Here is a 20,643-nt window from a genome sequence, read left to right on the forward strand (position 1 = left end):
GCTGCACAGAGAGGCAAGTGGGCACACAGGCTTTAATGTGGCTGAGGAGAAGGTTTATTCAAGGCAAGAAATCTGTGACTACAGTGGGTGGGTTTTTAGAACATTTGAGGGTAGGAGGCAAAGGAAGTACCAAAAACAGTGCTTCTCTATGGGGGGAACTAGAAAGGTAAGAACATATTTGACAGAAGTAAACTTACTTTGCTTTGTGTACTTTGGCCTTTGGCTTATAAGGAAGGGAAACCACTTCTTTCTAAAAACAAAACAAAACAGAACTCAAAAAGCACAATTTTTACTTCTTGCACTGACTGACATTTCCTTACTTGAAAAAAAACAAAACAAAACACCTAAGGTCAAATTATCACAGAGTCTATACAGACTAGCTTCTTTAATCTGGAGACACTGGGATTAGAAATGTTCCAGATGAAGCATATTTGGGGTTCATTCAAGAGACCAGGTGTTTGTACATCTGAAAGTTTATACGGTGCTATTATTTGTTTTACTATTTTTATTATGTTTCTCTTCATTTAGCATTTGTTTTTGTATGATCTCAGCAAGATCAATCATTGTAAAACAAGGATGAGCACTGTGGTAGCTCAGCCGTGTGACTATCCTAGAGCTTTATCATACGGGGGACAAACCTGCTACCACCACCACCTCATTTCTATCCTAATAGAGTAGCACACTCTGGAGAATTTTTTGGTTTCTCAAGGATGACCAAACTGCCTGATGTCTGTACCCTGTAGATAGAAGGCTCTGGGCTATGAGTGTTTAGGTTTATGGGGACAATCCATAAAACCTCTGAGAATTTGCCATAGTCTCTTCCCCTGCCCCCGCCACTGGTTAGATTGATTTGAATGCCTCTCAGTCTCACCGAGATCCTCTCTTCTCTTTGTTTTCTTAAGAGTTGGAGAATCTCATCTCTCCTTTTAGCCTGTTTAAAGGGAAAAAATAAGAGTGGGTGAGTTTTTTGACTCAATAATCAAGCTTTTGCCTGTAAAGGGTAGATTTTTTTTTTTTTTTTTGCATTTCCCTTCTGGTATTCTTTGGTAGAATTTTAAAATATGTGTTTTCTATGATAGATTTATACTTTCCATTTGTAACACAGTTGATTCCAAAGGACGCTGCTTTACAAAATGTGATTTTGATACTCAGTGGGAGGGTGTTTTTGGTGCCCATCTAATAATCTTATAATAACTTTTAGTAAGACTTTACTACATGAACTATGCTAAGAACTTTATGTACATTATGCCATTATTTTCTTGTAATAACTCAGAAGTTTGACACTATATTACCCATTTTACAAAGGAGGAAACTGAAGTTAAAAAAACGTACCCAAGCCAGGAAGTGGCAGAACTGTGGTTGATCCCAGCTCTGTTTGACAACAAAGCCCCAGCTGCTGTCCACCCCACTAAATTGCCATTAAATAGTAAGATCAGCAAACTCAAACAGCACGCCACAGCCTAAGTCCACGACAAGATGGCTCTTAGGAGCTCACATATGGAATCTCATTCTCTCGTCTCTCCTCTGCTTTCCTAAGTGTAAAAAACTAATTTAGTGTAGGCATGAAGATTTATCAAGATATAGACTATGAAAAAGAGGCAAATACAGGTACAAAAATTCTTTCATAAAATCCAGTTATGTCAGTTTTGGAGACATCCAGGCAGAAAATTGCATCTACAACATTTGAGAACAAAAGAAAAACCTGAGAATCAGACAAATAAAATTTGTACCCTTCAAGTGGCCAAATAAAATGAAAGAAGCTCTGTTAGATCAAGGCTAGAAACAAGAAATAACAGAAGAGACACAGATCTGTCATAGGTAAAAATTCAAAGTCATCCATCCATTCAAATTTATTGAGCACGGCACTGTTTTCCTAGGGCAATCATAAACTGGCTGGTTTAAAACAATGGATATTTATTGTCTCACAATTCTGGATGCTAGAAGTCTAAGATCAAGGTGTACGCTGGGCCATGCTCCCCTGAGACGTCTAGGGGAATCCTCCCTTGCCTCCGCCTGGCCTCTGGTGATTGCTGGCAATCTGTCACTCTCTGTTGCAACTGTGTAACTCCAAATTCTGCCTGCTTAGGCACGTTGCTTTCTCTGTGTGTCTCTGTCTTCTCGTGGCTGTCTAATAAGGACACCCCACCCTGCTCCATTAATAATTACCTTAGCTAATTCCATCTACAGTGACTCAGTTTCCAAATAAGGTCACATCCTGAGGTATTGGGGATTGGGACTTCAACGTATCCTTTTTAAGGGGAGACACATTTCAATCCATAAAGAGCACCTATGATGTAACATGACCGTGCTAGGGGCTGAACAACGCAGTTCCTGCCTACAAGGTCATTGCAGAGAGTACTTTCAAGAGTGCTACGATGCGGGTAGTAGAGGGTGCGATCAGAGACCTGAAAAGAGACGCTTAATTCAGACTAGGGTGGGTATGGATCTACAGGGAGACTCGAAGATGTCCCAGAAGTGACAACCTTGTTCCTGCAAGTAGTAGTCACCAGATTGCAACAGAGAAAGGATGGGGATAAAAGCTTTTGAGGCAGCGGAAACAGGGTGTACAAAGCCGGGGAGGCAGCTGCATGGCTGAGTAGTTCCTCAGAAGGGGTCCTCAGCCCAGGTGCCCGCAGGAGAAGCTACCAACCTCGGGCGTGCTCCACAGAGACACCTGGGAGGAGGAGCCCGTGCAGGGCAGGAGGAATCAGCCGCTGGGGCAGGTACACCTGTACCTTGGTTTGCCTCCTTTGTTCATGTCATATGAATCTTGTCTTTTATAAGCCTATGATATTTTTATTTTGGGACAGGATTTCTACTTTTGACTTGAATTTTGAGCCTCATATACCACAATTATTGAAAGAAAAAGAATCCAGGGTGCTTGCAAATACTAAGCTAAGTTTCATAATACCTGTCTACTTGCTAGGAACTGACTAAAATAATGTCTGTAGATTATTTTCTACATATGTAGAACATTTGAGGGTATGTAAAAGATATATGTAAAATGGAAAACCTGGGATGTTTTCAATGTAGGTTTTCAAGGTTGGTTTCTTCTTCTTTTTTTTTTATTAAATTTTTTAAATTAAATTTTAATTTAAAATTAAATTTAAAAATTAAATTTAAATTAAATTAAATTTAAATTTAAAATTAAATTTTAAAATTTAAATTAAAATTTAATTTAAATTTTTATTAAATTTTATTAAATTTTTTATTAAATTTTTAAAAATTTTTTATTGTTTATGTTAATCACCATACATTACATCATTACTTTTAGATGTAGTGTTCCATGATTCATTGTTTGCGCATAACACCCAGTGCTCCATGCAGAACATGTCCTCCTTAATACCCATCACCAGGCTAACCCATCCTCCCACCACCCTCCCCTCTAGAACCCTCAATTTGTTTTTCAGAGTCCACTGTCTCTCATGGTTCATCTCCCCCTCCAATTTCCCCCCCTTTCATTCTTCCCCTCCTGCTATCTTCTTCTTCTTCTTCTTCTTTTTTTTTTTTTTTTTAACATATAATGTATTATTTGCTTCAGAGGTACAGATCTGTGTTGAATCTCAATTCTGCTGTATGATTAATGGCAAGTAATAGCTTCACTATCCCTCCTGGTTCCTCCTTTCTTCCCTCCAACTGTAATCTCTAACCCACAGGTTAGAGGTTTATGATTCAGAGTAAATCAAAGAGCCACTTTCTGAGATTTGGATTTCTCATTTCTAAGGAAGGTTGTTGTGAAAACTGGAGATCATGCAAACACTGCTTAACATAGTGCATGGTGTATGGTAAATATTTAATAAATGGTAGGTATTATTATTATCAGAGAAAATTTTTCTTCCAATGCTTTCAAAATGTGGAAGAGTGAGAAAAAGAGGAGAAGGATAGGTTGGCCACCCCCTGTGGACAGTCGTGGAGGATCTGATGACTCCACCCCTGGCCTGCAGGTGAGCTGATGAATGGAGTGGGGTGGAGGAAAGGGGGAGACAAGGAGGGATGCCCAAGAGATTATTTGCCCTTGATAACGCAGTGCAAATTCCTCTGTCCACAAATTCCCCAGTGTATTAGAAATGTTCTCCCTAGGTAATTTTCAGTTATTAAAGAAACTCTTAATAAACACCAGACTTTGAAAGAAAGGCCCTTTCTTCACAGGACCTGGTTCTCATATGAAAAATCCATTTCTTCTTTGGCTTATGACTGAAATTTTTTGAGTGAAACATTAATCAGAAATAGTATATGTGTCTATTCCTCTGATTACTTATCTACGTTACCAAAAGAAATTTTCTCTTGAATACCACAGTATAAGCTGAACTACTGAATTTAATCCTAAGACTATCTTAGAAGAGTATTGGAGTGATTTCAAAACGAAGTCTTTGCCTAGTCACCTAGCAACCATCCCAATACTCAGATAATCTAGAAATTCTTGGAACTAGTATGGTATAGTAGTTAAACACCTTGGTTCATTGTCAGAGAGACCCAGATTCAAACTGTCTTTACTGTAGTTTAGCTATGTGACTTTGAAAAATTCACTTACATGTTTCAACCTCAACTTCCTCAGGTATTAAACAAGGGTAATTACGGTACTTCTCAGAGTTGTTCTGAGGATTAAATAAGAATGGGAGTAAAGGACTTATAGTATATGTGCTATGTAATTAATTCTCAAAATATTATTATTATATAATGAGAGGAGCAGATGGTCTAAAAGGAAAAAACCATGAAGAAAACAGACCAAAAAATACTGGAGGAAATATATTAATTCACGTGGAAATTGAAAAAAATTCTTTATTCTTTCCATTGAACATAAATGCAATATACGGTCATGGCACAAACATCAGAAAATGAAAAAATGCATATAAAATAATATTTAAACACATTCACTGCTGATATAAATCTTAACATAAGTTTATAATTTTAAAACCTGTAGAAAGTTCAGAAGAACATTAAAGGAGCTCCAAAATACACAAAGAGCGTGCACAGTGACAGAAAGAAGGTAACAGTCCAGTTAAAAATAAATGGAGACACGGAAATAGGAATGAGCTGAAAGAGGCTTAAAGATGATGATAAGCCTGGCTTGCCTGGGACAAGATATGTGTTTTGGGGAACAGGAGTATAAAGGGTAGGACAGTTGGATGGCATCATATCTGAGAACCTTGACATAAAGATGACTCTGTTTAAACTTGGTTTAGTAGAAAACAGAGACTATGTTTCTGACTGCAGTATAATTTAGAAATAAAAAAAAAACCCAGATGTCTTAAGAAGACTTGATACACTTGGAAATTAAAAAGCATACTTCTGAATAATTCTTGGGACAAATTAGAAATCAAAGTAGAAAATTTACAAACACTTAAAAATGGAATAATAATGAAAATACTATATGGCTTGTGAGATGCAGCTGAAATAGTATTTTGAGGGATATTTATAGTTGTGAATACTTACATTAGAGATAAAATGGAAAATTAAGGACCAAACTGAAAAAAGAAGGAAGGTAGAAGGAAAATAAGAACAAATCCAATATTGAAGGAAAAAGTAATAAAAATCAATAACTAGTACCATAGAAGCCAAAAATATGATGGAGAATAATAAAGCTGAGTGTTGGTTTTTTGAAGACTATTAAAATAGATAACCCTTTGGCATAATTATTAAGAAAAAATACAAATGATTAGAAATGAAAAGGAGTAATAACTAGAGCTACGACAGAGATTAAAAAGATGATTAAAAAACACTGAATTCTTTATGCCAATACATTTAGAAATATAGATGAGATGGACAATTTTCTAGGGAGAAATAACTTAGCAGACTGATTCAATAAATAACACACAGGCTTATCCATCTAAAATGCAAAAACAAAATAAACAAGCAAACCAAACCTATGTTGCTTATTAGTTTAGGGTCATATTCATTATTTTAATTTTAAAGGTGACTTTAATTTTAACCACCATTTAGCTCATCAGTTGGCTTTGCCTTGGACTGAATTGGGTCAAATTGCTGTTGTTATTCACCACCTCTAATAGTGCCTTGGCTTCTATACTAGTCTTTTTCTAGGTTTCTAGGAACTGTTGCAAAGAGTCTGTAGAGTTGAAAAATAGTCCTTTCCCAGCTGATTTCTGATAGGGTTCTGGTTGGGAACCACTGATCCAGAACTTCATCATGACTTGCAGAGAGAGAGGCATTATGATAAATTTAAGTACCTTTTATTTACCTGCAAGGGTTAACTAACTCTGCCCACACATTTTTGCTCCATAGTTGAAATTTCAAAATATATTTTCAGTGATATATATATATTTTTTTAATTTTAATTTTTTATTTTTGCAGGTGATAAATAAAGATAGGATTATGGGGAAATATTATGAAAGTCTCCTTAACACTACGGGCAAACCAATCTTGATTGTGTCTTTCAATCAGGATGTGGAAATCTGGGAGATGGTGCCTTTTGTGATCTACTCATCATCTTATAATGAGAGTCTACAACATTTCATAATCTATATCATCATCCTTTTATCCCTTTATCAAAGCATTTCATTTAATACTACAGCTTATTTTATACCCACTACAATTTTATCTTTCAATTATGAGTTAAAGGAAAACAGAAAGGGAACAGAGAAGATAAAACTTTCATGGAGTAACTGCTGGATGACAGGCCTTGTGAGAGGGATTACTCAATCCTCATGACACAGCGAAGTGGGTATTATTATTATTATCACTGCTTTACAGATAGAAAGAGCTCAACCACATAAAAATTAACCACTCATCTCAGGGTCACTTAACTAGTAACTGGAAGGACCAAGGATTCAGACTCATTCCTAGTACTGTTTGTTTGACTCCATATCTTACGCTTCTTTTGCTAGACCCCTTCAAACACATCCTAAAGATTTTGGAACACTTACACGCACACACCACACAGACAGTAACAGATGGTTTCTTTCTCTTTTTCCTCTTTTTTTTTGGTTTCTTCATTCAATCTTTCTTTTGAAAATGAAGAATTAATGATTAGGATTAACCATGGTGAATAAGACAAGTATAGTCTACTCTCAGAGAAATTTATATTCTAGCAGAAAATTAGTGCTATGGGAATAGAGAGTAGGGAGATTGAGGTCAGCTTTCATCAAAGTTTATTTTATGATATCATGTAGCACTTTGCAAAAAGTGTGTTAAAGGATAAAGAAGAGTTGAATTATAGTAGTATTTTTTTTTAAGTAGGCTCTATGCCAGCATGGAGCCCAATGTGAGGCTTAAACTCACAACCCTGAGATCAAGACCTGAGCTGAGACCAAGAGTTGGATGCTTAACTGAGCCACCCAGGCACCCCAATGGTAGTACTTTTGAGCTTTCTAAGATCTTATTTAATATAAAGTAAATATTTATGATAGGATTTTTGATTAAAAGTTAACTATTAAATGGGAATTACGTTCCAAATTTGTAATATCATCTAGGCAGAGCCAAGGCTCCATGGTTTAACAGAGGTTAGGAACATTATTTGATTTTTTTTTCTTGAGGCTCCTAAATTTAATTTTTTAATTCTATGCCTATGGTTGGGAGTCCAAGAGGAGCACTAGGGAATTTCAGTTCTTAGTCTACAGATGTCGTCCTCAGCAGGCTGCATTCTTCCACGTTACAAGTGCCATCTTGAGGAAGGTGAGAATGATCATTGGCTTTAGGTAAAACTATGTATCATCAATATAAAGTCTCACATTTGGGCTTGATTCCAAAAGGCAGTATGTACCTGCCAGCTTGCTTATTTTGATAATGCTTCAACGATGAATTTCCTCTATAACTTTACTACCATTCCCTGTGCCTATTAACTGAAATCTGCTATGTAGATGCTACAATTTCCATATAGTAAATTTATACCTACTATATAGTAAGATAACAGAACTGTTGGATCTCGAATGATCTACTGTATACCTTAAAAGATAGCCTGAATAATCAGTGAAAAGGCTTTCTCCAGCATGAGTTTTAGGAGGTAAACCTAACAGCAGCAATCTATAAGAGTGGATGGAGGATGTCAAAGGATTATTGACTGGAGAAAGAATGCTGACTGGCAGGAAAAGGATGCGTATCTAAGCACCTTTCCATACCTCCTGGAAATTGCTTGATCCTGGCTCAAGTCCCAGCTCTGACATATATAATTTCATTTAAAAATGACAGCTTACTAAAATGAGGAAAACATATCGGTCATTACGTAAGAGGGAATCAACTCAATTTTTTTTAAACGTAGGTTTCAATAAAATATTAACTTACCCATTGTGAAGAATAAAAAATATATTTTTTCTTGGTTCTGCTACATATTTTTTCTTAGTTCTGTACACATCTTTTAATGGAAACCAATAATAATTACCTGAAGAGTGTAGCTTGTTTTAAAACATTCGCACAAAATAAATGCGTGAAAGTAAAAGTGATTTCTAAACAGATTAATGTTGCTTTAAAAGGCACTTATTTTTTAAAAAGCAGTGAGTTTTGAATTTTAATGAGGAAAATAGGAGCATAAAATGAATATTTCATTTCACAATTCAATCGAATATGATATATTATTGATGATTCAGTCTAATTACCAAGGCTTGTCCTCCACAAACAAGTATCTACTGAGTCTTAGGGTTTTCATCATATTGATGCACATAGATAAGATAAATGGGTTAATGGCACTGACCACGTGCTCTTTTCAGGTGCGTGTTTTCCTGTCCTGCCATTAGGCTGTAAGAAGGAGGGGGTGGGGGACTCCCCATCAGATCACTCCCAATCTCATCCCAGGCCCTACTTCCCTGAGTTTCAGGCCAATCGGACAGTTCCTCCTGCTTATCTCCCAGGCACCTCAAACTTGTTAAGTCTCAGCTCAGTTTGTAACCTTCTGCTCTCCAACAAAACAAAACAAAAGAAAATACCAGTGCAACACCCGGCCTTTATCTATCCAGTGTCCCTTGTGTCAGACAATGGCACCCATTTGCAATCCAGAGTACTAGGAGTTATCTTTGATAGCTTGCTCGGCCTCACCTTTCGTATCCAATATATAGTTTAAGCCTTAGTTATTTGACTTCCTAATTCTCTCTCGAATCCACTTTTCCTAATTCAACCTTACCATCACCTCCCAGCTGGAAGATTGCAACGGCCTCCAATCAGGCTTGCCCCCTTCTGCTCTGGCCCCTTACTATCCATTCTTGGCTCCATCATGCATATTTTAATGGAAACCGTTCTCCATATTATTATAGTCTCCTGACCTTTCCAAATAAATCTGATGTGAACCTTTGCATTACCTTGCTGGCCATTCAGTTTCTGAAATGCCCTACGGCTTTTGAAGCATAGGACCTTTGCAAAGCTGCCTCTGCTGTCTGGAATGCTCTCCCACTCCTCCCTCCACCCCTTCTTCTGGCCTCATTAATGCCCACTCCTCCTTAAATCTCAGCTTGTCTTTGCAGAAATCCTTCCTGTTCCCTTGACTGGATTAATACTGCCCTATTAAATGTTGTCCTAACATCACATAAAATTCTTTCACAAATATCTCTCTCCCTGATTAGACAGCAAGTTTCAAATAAGGATGGAGTTCACATCTTTAAACCATGTTGGACTCCACCATTGGACTCTAGCGCCAGCACAAGGCCAGGTATGTAGAGGTACTCAATAAATATTTGTTGAATAAGTCTTGCCCAATTCTTCCAAATCAGACTCTCTAACTTTTGCCTCATGATTTATTTTACTATATGGCTTTGCTTGGCCCTTCTTGCCTGAGCTTAGCATTGCCTCTTCAGCTTTGATCCTCAACTTGCTTGCATCTCTTTTTAAGGCTGCAAAGTTTTCAGCTGCTTTGGACAAACATTGTATAACATATACTAGAACCATGACTTTACATTTCTCTCTCTTGTCTTTCCTGGTATCAATTCCTTCAGAGAACATACAATGCTCACTGACTATGACTCTGTTCTGTGACCTGTAGACCATATTTCCACCATTGTCTTGTCATTTATTTTAAAACGTATATAATCCTTTTGGGCTTCATTCTGCATTCAATGGTTTCATTTAATCATGTTTTACAAGGAGATCATTAGTATGGGTTCTTGACCAGTTGTATCTTAGGATTTAAAATGTTTTTATTCTGTTCTTAAGGTGAACGTATATAGAAGATAAAGTACATAGATCTCTGGAAAAAAAGAGGAAAAGATGCTGTGGGGACATGGTCCTGTCCGGCTCTGGGGCTGGGTCTGTCTTGGGCAATGAATTCACCTACATGATCCCAAATCTCATCTATTTGATCCCTTTCCCCAAGTACATTTTCATGGACTGTAGAAGTTACAAAGAAGATTAAGAGGAGAACCTCATCTGTCAACTGAAAATGTTTCCTGAGTTTGAATAATGTTTGAAAACAAAGTGTACTATAGATAACATAAAAGAATAATTCATATTTATGTAATCTAATTATCATTTGCCACCAAAATATTTGCTTGTTACTGTGAATGCACACACTATTTTTATGATTCTTCCACTTGAATTCTTTGGCAAATTAGGAACAACAGGAATTTAAATGACTAGCTTTTGTTGGTGAAGAAGAAACCTACCATTTCCTGATGGTATTTACTTTATGGAGGAAAAGGAACTTTGTTAATACTGCATTAGAGCATAGCAAAACTTAAAAAAATGCTAGATAACACTGTTACTGAGAAAATCTAGGTTTGTCTGGGAAGCCAATTCTGATCAATTTGACACTGAAGAGGATTTTCTTTTATCTGAGCGTCCTGGCAATGACACTGAGGAAATTTCCTACATCTTTGGTTTGGCTCTATGAAACTGACTTATAATGAGTTTAAGTATCCCTCTTATTACTTTGGAAGTGTGGGATAATGGAGGATAACATTAAAGTTTTCTGCTTTCATTTTGTTTCATAATTCAGTAACTAAAAGTTTGTGAAGCTTCTTAGATTCTCCTTCAAGCATCTTCCCATAGCATGACTTGCTTCTGGTTCATGGAAGAGCTATATAGCAAGCTCACTTTTGAGGAAGACTTACACTATGGTCAATCTTGGTTGCCCAGGCTGTGTGATAGGATAGATTAAAATCCCATTCCCAACAAAGAGTATATCAGACATGTTGTTCTGTAGATTGCATAATTTCTTGTAAAAATCCTTAGTCTGTATGCACTCATGTCAGAACTTTGATTCCAGATGAATATTTCCAATATGCCATCTATATATATGCCTTAAAATACTGCTCGGATCTCTTCTTCCTTCTCCCAGCAAATGAATTATTTATAATTCTTTTCATAAAGAGATAATCAGCTAAAGAGCTTTCTTAAAGGTGGCAAAACTAAAAAGCAAATTAGTTTTATGATTTCAAAAAATTAGCTGACTACTCATTTATTATAATGTTTTCAGACTACTTTAGAACTCTCAAAGGAAGGATAATAGTCTAGTACAGTGCTATAAGATTTCCTTTATAGACAGAATAAGCCATTTAATCTTGACAGACTCAACTGTTTTTGATTTTCTGCCATGGATATCCATCAAACAAATAGTAGATGTGATTAATAGCATTTTGTGCACTAACCAAAAGCATTTATAATGTATACTGTATAATGTATAATGTAATCCATTTGGAATATATTCCAAAATGGAGGATAACATTACAGTTTAAAAAAAAGTTCAACAACCAAAAAAATTAGTATCAATTGGGAGAAAAAGCTTTTATGAAGGTACTTTTAAGACTAATGGAAAAGAAATTTTTAGATTTTTCATTAGTTTTAAGAAAAAGTAGAAGAAAAACCTTTAGAAGAATTGATGGGAAATACTTTTTCCCATTTTAAGATGAAAATCGTACTAGGTATTTACTTATCAATGTCTGTGCTCAAAATATGTAGAAGATTCTCTGAAATTGAATAGAGCATTGTAAATTTCTTATTAGCTAAAAAGAACCTCCCACTGCCACTTATTTTCTGCCATCAAGCTAAAAATTATAGAATGGTGAGGGCAGTAGGGCAGGTAGAGTGCTACAGACCTAGAAAAACAGTAGCATCCAAAAATTGACTCTACATTTTCATAGTTACAGGGAGTCACAGTTCCTCTCACCACATAGAGATGAAAGAGATAAAAGCAAAACTGAGAAGAGAAGTGATGTGCTAACATGCTCCTCAAGCAGACTTGCAAACAGATTAGCTTTGGGGAGTATTCTTGCAAAAATTATCAGCCTAGAAAAATTTGCCAGATGGATACATGTGGGAAAGGCAAAACAAAATGGAAATATCATTGTATAGAGCATATGTTCTCTCATTAATTCATTCAATTATGCATTTATTTATTCAATCCACAAATACGTATTGAGTTCCAATAACAAGAAAGGCACTGGGCTTAAGCAATAAGAAATGATCTCCCTCCTCATAGAGGAGAAGAGAATTTACGTTTGTTGAAGGCAAACTGTGGCCAGGGACTGCACGTAACTTACATCAACTTTGTCAAGTTTTTTTTTACATTCCTCCTTTTACATCTGAGGAAGCTGAGCCTCACAGAGTTAAAGAGGTTGTTCAAGGTGAGGCAAATAGTAAGTGGCAGAGTTAGACTTCCAGACTCGCTCTGTCTCTGGAGCCCACTACACATGGTGCCTGTAATCTGGCAGGAAAGGCAGAAAGATGCACACTGGCACCTAACACAGGCCAGAGACTGGGATGAATCCTACGAGAAAGATGGAGGTGACTTGCTGGAGGGGCACGCAGCAGGAAGCTGTTCATTCTGCTAGTCTCTAGGTCGCCTGCCTGGCCCAGAGACACTGGCATTTGAGCTGGGACTTGAAGGCAAATGGGGAAGAGCATTTTAGGTACAGACACGAAAGTGCAATGCAGGTTGAAGAAACAGCTTATAGTCTCACAGGGCTGGAAATAGTGTTTCTCATATTTGTTTTATTTATACTACAGTTTTGAATTTTAGGTTATTTGGCAACAGACCCGAACAGTGCCATGGCCAGCAAACATTACAATACAATGAGTCTCATGGGCTTTGAAGTTAGACTAGAGGCTTTGAATCTCAGCTCTGCCACTTGTCACTTGTGGGAACTGGAAAATCATTTAAGCCTAGTTTGATTAAATGGGGACAATCATCAGGAGGCGATTTTAAGGAGAATATGAGGTGATATATGTAAGTTTATAGCACATGGTAAACATTCACTAAATTGGCTGTTATGAATACCACATCACAATAATATCTGAGGATATCTAGTAACAGCACTCAGTTATTGCAGGATTCTCTTGCCTTTTGTACCACGGCTTGTCTGAACAGCACTCTACTATACAGTACTGACTAAGCTCTCCTATGTACTCACAAGGCATACCTTTGGTGACATTCTATTTCTTTCTTTTTTTTATTCTTATGTTAATCCCCATACATTACATCATGAGTTTTAGATGAAGTGTTCCATGATTCATTGTTTGTGCATAACACCCAGTGCTCCATGCAGAATGTGCCCTCCTCAATACCCACCACCAGGCTAACCCATCCTCCCACTCCCCTCCCCTCTAGAACCCTGTTTGTTTTTCAGAGTCCATCATCTCTCATGGTTCGTCTACCCCTCCAATTTCCCCTGCTTCATTCTTCCCCTCCCGCTACCTTCTTCTTCTTCTTTTTTTTCCCTTAACATATATTGCATTATTTGTTTCAGAGGTACAGATCTGAGATTCAACAGTCTTGCACAATTCACAGCGCTTACCAGAGCACATACCCTCCCCAGTGTCTATCACCCAGTCACCCCATCCCTCCCACCCCACTCCCCACTCCAGCAACCCTCAGTTTGTTTCCTGCAATTAAGAATTCCTCATATCAGTGAGATCATATGATACATGTCTTTCTCTGTTTGACTTATTTCACTCAACATAATACCCTCCAGTTCCATCCACGTCATTGCAAATGGCAAGATCTCATTCCTTTTGATGGCTGCATAATATTCCATTGTATATATATATACCACATCTTCTTTATCCATTCATCTGTCCATGGACATCTTGGCTCTTTCCACAGTTTGGCTATTGTGGACATTGCTGCTATAAACATCGGGGTGCACGTACCCTTTCGGATCCCTACTTTTGTATCTTTGGGGTAAATACCCAGTAGTGCAATTGCTGGATCATATGGTAGCTCTATTTCAACTTTTTGAGGAACCTCCATACTGTGGCTGCACTAGCTTGCATTCCCACCAACAGTGTAGGGGGGTTCCCCTTTCTCCGCATCCCCACCAACATCTGTCATTTCCTGACTTGTTAATTTTAGCCATTCTGACTGGTGTGAGGTGGTATCTCATTGAGGTTTTGATTTGGATTTCCCTGATGCCGAGCGATATTGAGCACTTTTTCATGTGTCTGTTGGCCATTTGGATGTCTTCTTTGGAAAAATGTCTGTTCAGGTGACATTCTATTTCTTTCCTGCTGGCTTGCTGGTTTTTTTTTGGCTTCTTCTACTCTCAACAAACAGAATCTTCTTCTTTACTGCATTGCAGGACCCACTTGACTTAATGTATAATTTGGCAGATATTACAGAATAATGTGCATATTGAGGTTCAGCAAAAACTATTTTACCCACTCACCACTTTGATAGCACATATGGGGAGGATCCAGAGTGTACCCTGGCCTCGTGGTGGAGAACCAATGGTACAGAGTGGGCTGCGCTGGGGATGGGGGAAGGGTATAGGGGAAAGAGAAGGGTGGCAGGAGATTTCAGTCAGGTTATGGCCAGATTGGAAAGGAACTTAAATACCATGCTGAAGGATTTGGTCTTGATCCTGTAGAAATGGAGAGCCAAGGAAGAAATGAAAGTAGGTGGATAGACTGAATTGTGCCCCCCGCCATTCCTATGTTGAAGCCCTAACTCCATGTGTAACTGTATTCTGAGGTAGGTCCTTAAGGGGGGGTAATTAGGGTTGAATGAGGTCATAAATGAGGTCATAAATGGGGCTCTCAAGATAGGACTTGTGTCCTTATAAGAAGAGGAAGAGACACCAGAGTTCTCTCCCTGTGCCATGTGAGGACCCAGTGAGGAGTTGGCCATCCACAGGCCAGGAAGAGAGGTTTCATCAGAAACCAACTATGATGGCATCTTGATCTCATACTCTCAGCCTTCAGAACTGGGAGAAGATAAAATTCTGTTGTTTATGCCACCCAGGCTGTGATATTTTGTAACTGCAGCCCTAGCACCCTAATACAGAAGGAGAGAAGCATAATTGGACTTGGGTTTTAAGAAGCTAACTAGTACACTGTGAAGGACTGCTTTGCATAGTCTTTGTCTGGTCAACTCTATATATTCTTTGAAACGCAGCTCCTTGGGAACATTTCTTGATTCCTTAAGTTTCATTTTGATGTTCTTCAGTGTGTTCCCATTGTATTATGTGCATATACATCTACTGTAATAATGTATCATAACTCTTGACTTTAATTGGCTGTCTCTCCCACCAGACTATAAACTCCTTGAAATCAAGGACCACATGTTACCTTTGTATTCCCAGCATCTAGTATGGTACTTAGCACTTGGTACTTCTCAATCAATATCTATAGAATTAAGTAATTAACATAGAAGAACCCGAGGCAAGGAAGCCAGTTCTAAGACTACTGATATAATAGCCCATTAGCAGAACATCCACTTGTAACTCACATCATCTTAATTGTTTGACAAAACATGATAAGAATTGACAGTAGTTTGTCTTTAGTCTTTATTTCTAATGTCTTCCAAAAATAAAATTAAAAAGTGCTGAGGAAGTTGAATTTAATGATTTTTACCTCACTAAAAATTAGGCTCCATCCACCCATTAAGTCCTGGTACAAACACATAGTGCCCAATATCCTCAAGAATGAAGAAAATGCTGACTATTTATAATCACCTCATTTGTTTGGAGGAATCACCAATAGTCTATAAAGTGAATTAATGTGATTGGCAAACACAAATGCATTATTCTATAATCTATGTAGAATTCCCGATAAGTCTTTCAGAGTTTGCCAGTATATCCAATGATTAAAGATATTGGGTCCAAGTGAATCTTCTATCTTTACTTTTATAGTACAGGAACAGTTACAGGAATGGAACTTACCCATTAACCAAACAAAATGTTGCTATAAATCACTGTATTAATTGTGGAGTTAAAGTCTGTGCCTGCATCATGAAAAGCAAACAAGAGACGTTGCCAAAAAGAGATGTGTTCAGTTGATTTGACTATGCTAATTTGTTCAATTTCAGTCTTTAGTCAAAAGGGTTCTAGATGACAGACTCATTCATCGGATCATTTGAGTTTGACCTATTAAGATGGTCAATTCTATTTGATCTTTCCAGTTATTACAACATTCTTAGAACATTGTATATGGTTTAGGGCTTTATTGGATGGAAGGTGTGTGAATCCATTTTCCCCCATTTCCCTCTGATTCTCTTGTTCCTATATATCCTTGGGCTTTTGCAGGGACTGAGAATAGCCAAAATTTAATAGAATTTTTTAATCTACTATATATATAATAATCTATATAATTATTTAATCTTCAGTTAAAATTCCAATAAAGGGGGATGCCTGGGTGGCTCAGTCGTTGGGCGTCTGCTTTCGGCTCAGGTCATGATCCCAGGGTCCTGGGATCAAGCCCCGCGTCGGGCTCCCTGCTCCGCGGGAAGCCTGCTTCTCCCTCTCCCACTCCCCCTGCTTGTGTTCCCTCTCTCGCTGTGTCTCTCTCTGTCAAATAAATAAATAAAATCTTAAAAAAAAATTCCAGTAAATGTTCTCTAATTGCTCAAGCTGATGTGCCAGAAGTAGAAAAATTTTACATATATGTGTTTAAAAAGGATAACTGGGATTATTTAGAAAATAATAATGAATTTCTAATGAAAATCAGATGACCTTCTGAAATATTGGCCTACCTTTTGGAGATACTTTTTTTTCTCCTCAGATTCCTGAATCTTTATGGTTTCAGCGGTGATATCAGTAGTCTCTAAAGGAAATAAAGTCAAATTCAATCTAAAATAATTTTATCATGATTTTATAATAATGTTGATATAAACTTGGATAAATGTTAAAAAGTAACAGAATAGGAAGGTAAACACAAATATGTACTGTCCTGAAACTTTACAAACCGATTCATAAATAATTGGAGACTGAATTAATTAGCTATGGCCAAAGGGAGCCTCTAATCTCTTTAGAAGAGGAGTAAGCCTGAGTCCAGTGACAAGAAAAGGTCTCTGAAGAGAACATCTTTGCAGTAAAAGAATTTCCAATTTTTGCATTTCTATTCAACGTGTTAGGGGAATTTAGACATTCTCCTCTGGATAAGTAGGATGGTCTCTGAACAGGGTTTTGATATGCAATTCAGAAAATTATGCCAAAGTGTAAAGATGTCTCCTTATACTTATTACCTATTTTCTGAAGGATCTAGGAATCAGGATGTTGAAATGCCTAAGACTTGGTACTTACTGTTTTTCTCAAGGCTAAAAGGTTGGAAGTAAATTTTCTCTAAAAAATACAAAAGGGGGGGGCGCCTGGGTGGCTCAGTTGTTAAGCATCTGCCTTCGGCTCAGGTCATGATCCCAGGGTCCTGAGATCGAGCCCCGCATCAGGCTCCCTGCTCCGCGGGAAGCCTGCTTCTCCCACTCCCACTCCCCCTGCTTGTGTTCCCTCTCTCCCTGTGTCTCTCTCTGTCAAATAAATAAATAAAATCTTAAAAAAAAAAATACAAAAGGGAAGTGAAGAAATTATTGGAAAGACCATAGCATTAAAGATATTTAAGCTTTCTAAAAAAAGGTGGGGTATTTAAGCTTTCTATACCTATAAAAATTGCGTAATAACAGTTTCCATCTCTTTGGCTTACTAAGGTTTTACAGGTCTGGGGACCTGGTTCCTAATATTGATTCAAACTTTCTCTGAGGCTTTCATGTTTGAACTTGATTATGTAAACAACCACCCTTAACATCCTTTCAGCCAACATATAATATTTCCCCCAGATTATTCTATACTGTTTAGCCAAACAGATGCCATAACCTAAGGGATACTTTCAGATGTGGTTTTAGATGTAACGAATATAGCACTGATGCTTTCCCGGTGGAAGGACTGCTGAGAAGTTAAAAAAAAAACAAAACTGTATAGGGTTTTCAGACATTTGAAATGAAAGATTCTTATTTTAGAAATAGGTTCGGCGGTTACTTGTGACAGTGGCCCCGCTGGTTGGTTACTGATGACGGAGGCAGAAGCCCGCGGCCCCAGGCTGCTACTCACCAGGCGGACGGCGCCTAGAGGGCCGGGCCACCGGCAGGCGCTGACTGCTACCTCGGGACAGCACCAACTGAGATTCGTTAGTAGGGTACATCGACGCCGCGACCCAGAACTGCTTGGCCAAGTTCGAGTCCTGTTCCGAAGTTCCGGTGAACACCAGCAATCCCTGGGGGCAAATTTCAACGGACTCCTTGTGGCTGGGAAGCCTTCCGCCGGCCCTCGTTTCCATGGCAACTCAGGACGCTCCTCTGAGTTCCCTCGCTCTTCTCCCAGCCCCGCCCTGCGGAGAACCGTCAAGCTGGGCAACCACCACCGCCAGAAGCCCTTTGATTCCTGAATAGACGCTGGGGTCCAGCGCGTGCCTGTGGATGATCTGAAGCCCACTTCTGCGGTATCACAGGCTTCAGGACCAGTCCAAGCCTTGGCGACCAGATAGGAGGAGTCAAAAACATCAGGTTTGGGGTGGTTCTTGTCCTGTTGGGAGTCAGTAGGGCAGCACTTGAGTTCTCGCACCACCTCAGTCAGCCTTCAAACCCCCCTCCCCCCAGTTTCCTTCCCCCCAAATATACCTATATATCTAAATAAAGCTTTTCAACTCTTAGCCCTACCACCCCAACCCACCTCTCCTTCCACACCAGATTGCCCACCTTATGTGGATAGTGGTTGGAGAATTCAATAGGGCAGCTAACATCCTAGCCCATGGGAGCCAGAGCGCTGAACTGGGCTGAGAAGTACCTGTGTATAAAGTCCTTGTTGTATATTCCCCTCTCCCCCATCCTTTAAGGGAAATCTCATGGAAGAAACTGGATTTAGATTGTGCCTTTACAAATCAGTCCCACTAAAAGCTGCCTGCACTGCAACAGTCCTAAATGATCACTTAAAAGAAGGACTATGTCTGATGTGTGGACTCAGTCCCTTCCCGAAAAATAAATTATGAAAAATGTTAATGTATTTTTACAAAAATATTAATAAGTGTGAATAAATAACTTTCCTGGGAGATTTCATTAATCTAGGAACAATCTAACCATTTCAGCCATAGCAAAGTTGTAATTAGTGTGGCTGGAATTAAGATGGACATCATAAAGCCAACTTAGGAAAGGTAATAACCACAACTTATGACCTTATGGCACTTTATTCTTTCAAAATACTAATACAGTCTCAGTTCAAAAGTTGATAATCACAAGTCTATACAATGACATAGATCAGTGAAGGAAAAAATCCTATTATATATCTAAATTTTTTTTGGTTAAGAGCCTGAAGGAAATTGATAAATTATAAAGACATATGAATTTTACATTGTATATTTAGCTGCTAAAATACTGATTTTTCTCTTGGATAAGCTATTAATAGGCAATGGGTAATACTGGAGCATTTCCAAACCCCACCTTCCCCCAAACACACCAATGTGCACAGACAGCTCATTTGGATGATTCCCAAATCTTTTTACCTGGCCGTGTGGTTAGTGATTGGTACTATTAGCAATCAGCTAACTACACTGCCTAGTAACTAGACTCACAGGAAAAAAAAGGTTTACTTCCATCATGCACTGCAGTCCCAAGTTGTGATAGACAAATCATATTGGTTCATCGGTTCAACTGTAGCTCACTCTAGTTTGTGGGTTGGTGAATACCTTACTAAATAATGAACGAGAGGCAGAATGAATCACAGTATACAGAATTAAACGTTACACGGGGGGGGGGGGGGGCTCCTCCCCGAAGTCTAAATGTCATTACAGCTCACAATTAAAGCCATTAAACTTTGCACACGTCGCTCTCCTTGCAGGCGGATTGCCCAATCCTGCTTTTACGCCTCGGCGTAGCTAACAGTTTAACTGCGTCTAGCCGCAGCCGCCCGGCTAGTTTGCTGGAGGGTCCTCGCAGGTGCACAGCGCGCGGGGCGGCCAGCGCTGAGCCCAGCAAAGGCTGACGCATCAAATCTCCAAGCGCAGCTCTCTCCCAGCGCTCGGGGTTGGCCGTTTGCCGCCGAGGGTGGCGTCCTCCTGCCCGCGGGGCGGCGGGTGATGCTGTGCCTTGTTTTGATGGCAGTGGAGTTAGTGATTGTAAGCACCAGAGTACAATCAGCTAATTACACTGCCTACAAACCGAGCACCGGGCGCCCGCGGGCTGCAGCTCCCGGACGGTGGCGGGCCTCGGGGTCCAGGCCGCGTCTCCCCCCGGGCTGTGCCCGACGGTGCCTGGGCGCGAGGACCTGGGCGCGGGGCCCCGGACGACGCCCCGGACCCAGCCGGCACCCTCGCCCGGCCCGCGGGCTGCGCTGGCCGCCGCCGGACCCCCGCGCACACCTGGCGTGGCAGGGCCAGCGGGCACCCCTCGGGCCGCCCCCCCGCCCCCCAACTCCCGGTGTTCCCGGGTTCGTCCCAGCCGCCGCCGTCCCCGCGCCCGTCTCGGTGCCTCCCAGGGCCCTCCCCTCTACGCTTCCTCGGGTCCTGCTCCCACCT

At 39.4% G+C, this 20,643-nt stretch overlaps 1 protein-coding gene across 1 annotated transcript; it reads right to left on the bottom strand.

The window, feature by feature from the left end:
- Window positions 1-193: 193 nt before the first annotated feature.
- Window positions 194-19,173, bottom strand: HOATZ (HOATZ cilia and flagella associated protein). The gene is made up of 6 exons (XM_045892753.2): window positions 18,189-19,173; window positions 16,841-16,911; window positions 4,532-4,595; window positions 1,607-1,674; window positions 872-931; window positions 194-250 (listed from the first exon to the last, which is right to left on the bottom strand). The coding sequence occupies exons 1-6, from the start codon at window positions 18,412-18,414 to the stop codon at window positions 194-196; spliced, it is 546 nt and encodes a 181-aa protein (XP_045748709.2). The 5' UTR covers window positions 18,415-19,173.
- Between the last annotated feature and the right edge of the window lie 1,470 nt (window positions 19,174-20,643).

Source organism: Mirounga angustirostris, unplaced genomic scaffold, assembly GCF_029215605.1.
Source record: "Mirounga angustirostris isolate CCGP_5_RB_7025 unplaced genomic scaffold, mMirAng1.0.hap1 SCAF_13, whole genome shotgun sequence".
NCBI lineage: Eukaryota > Metazoa > Chordata > Mammalia > Carnivora > Phocidae > Mirounga > Mirounga angustirostris.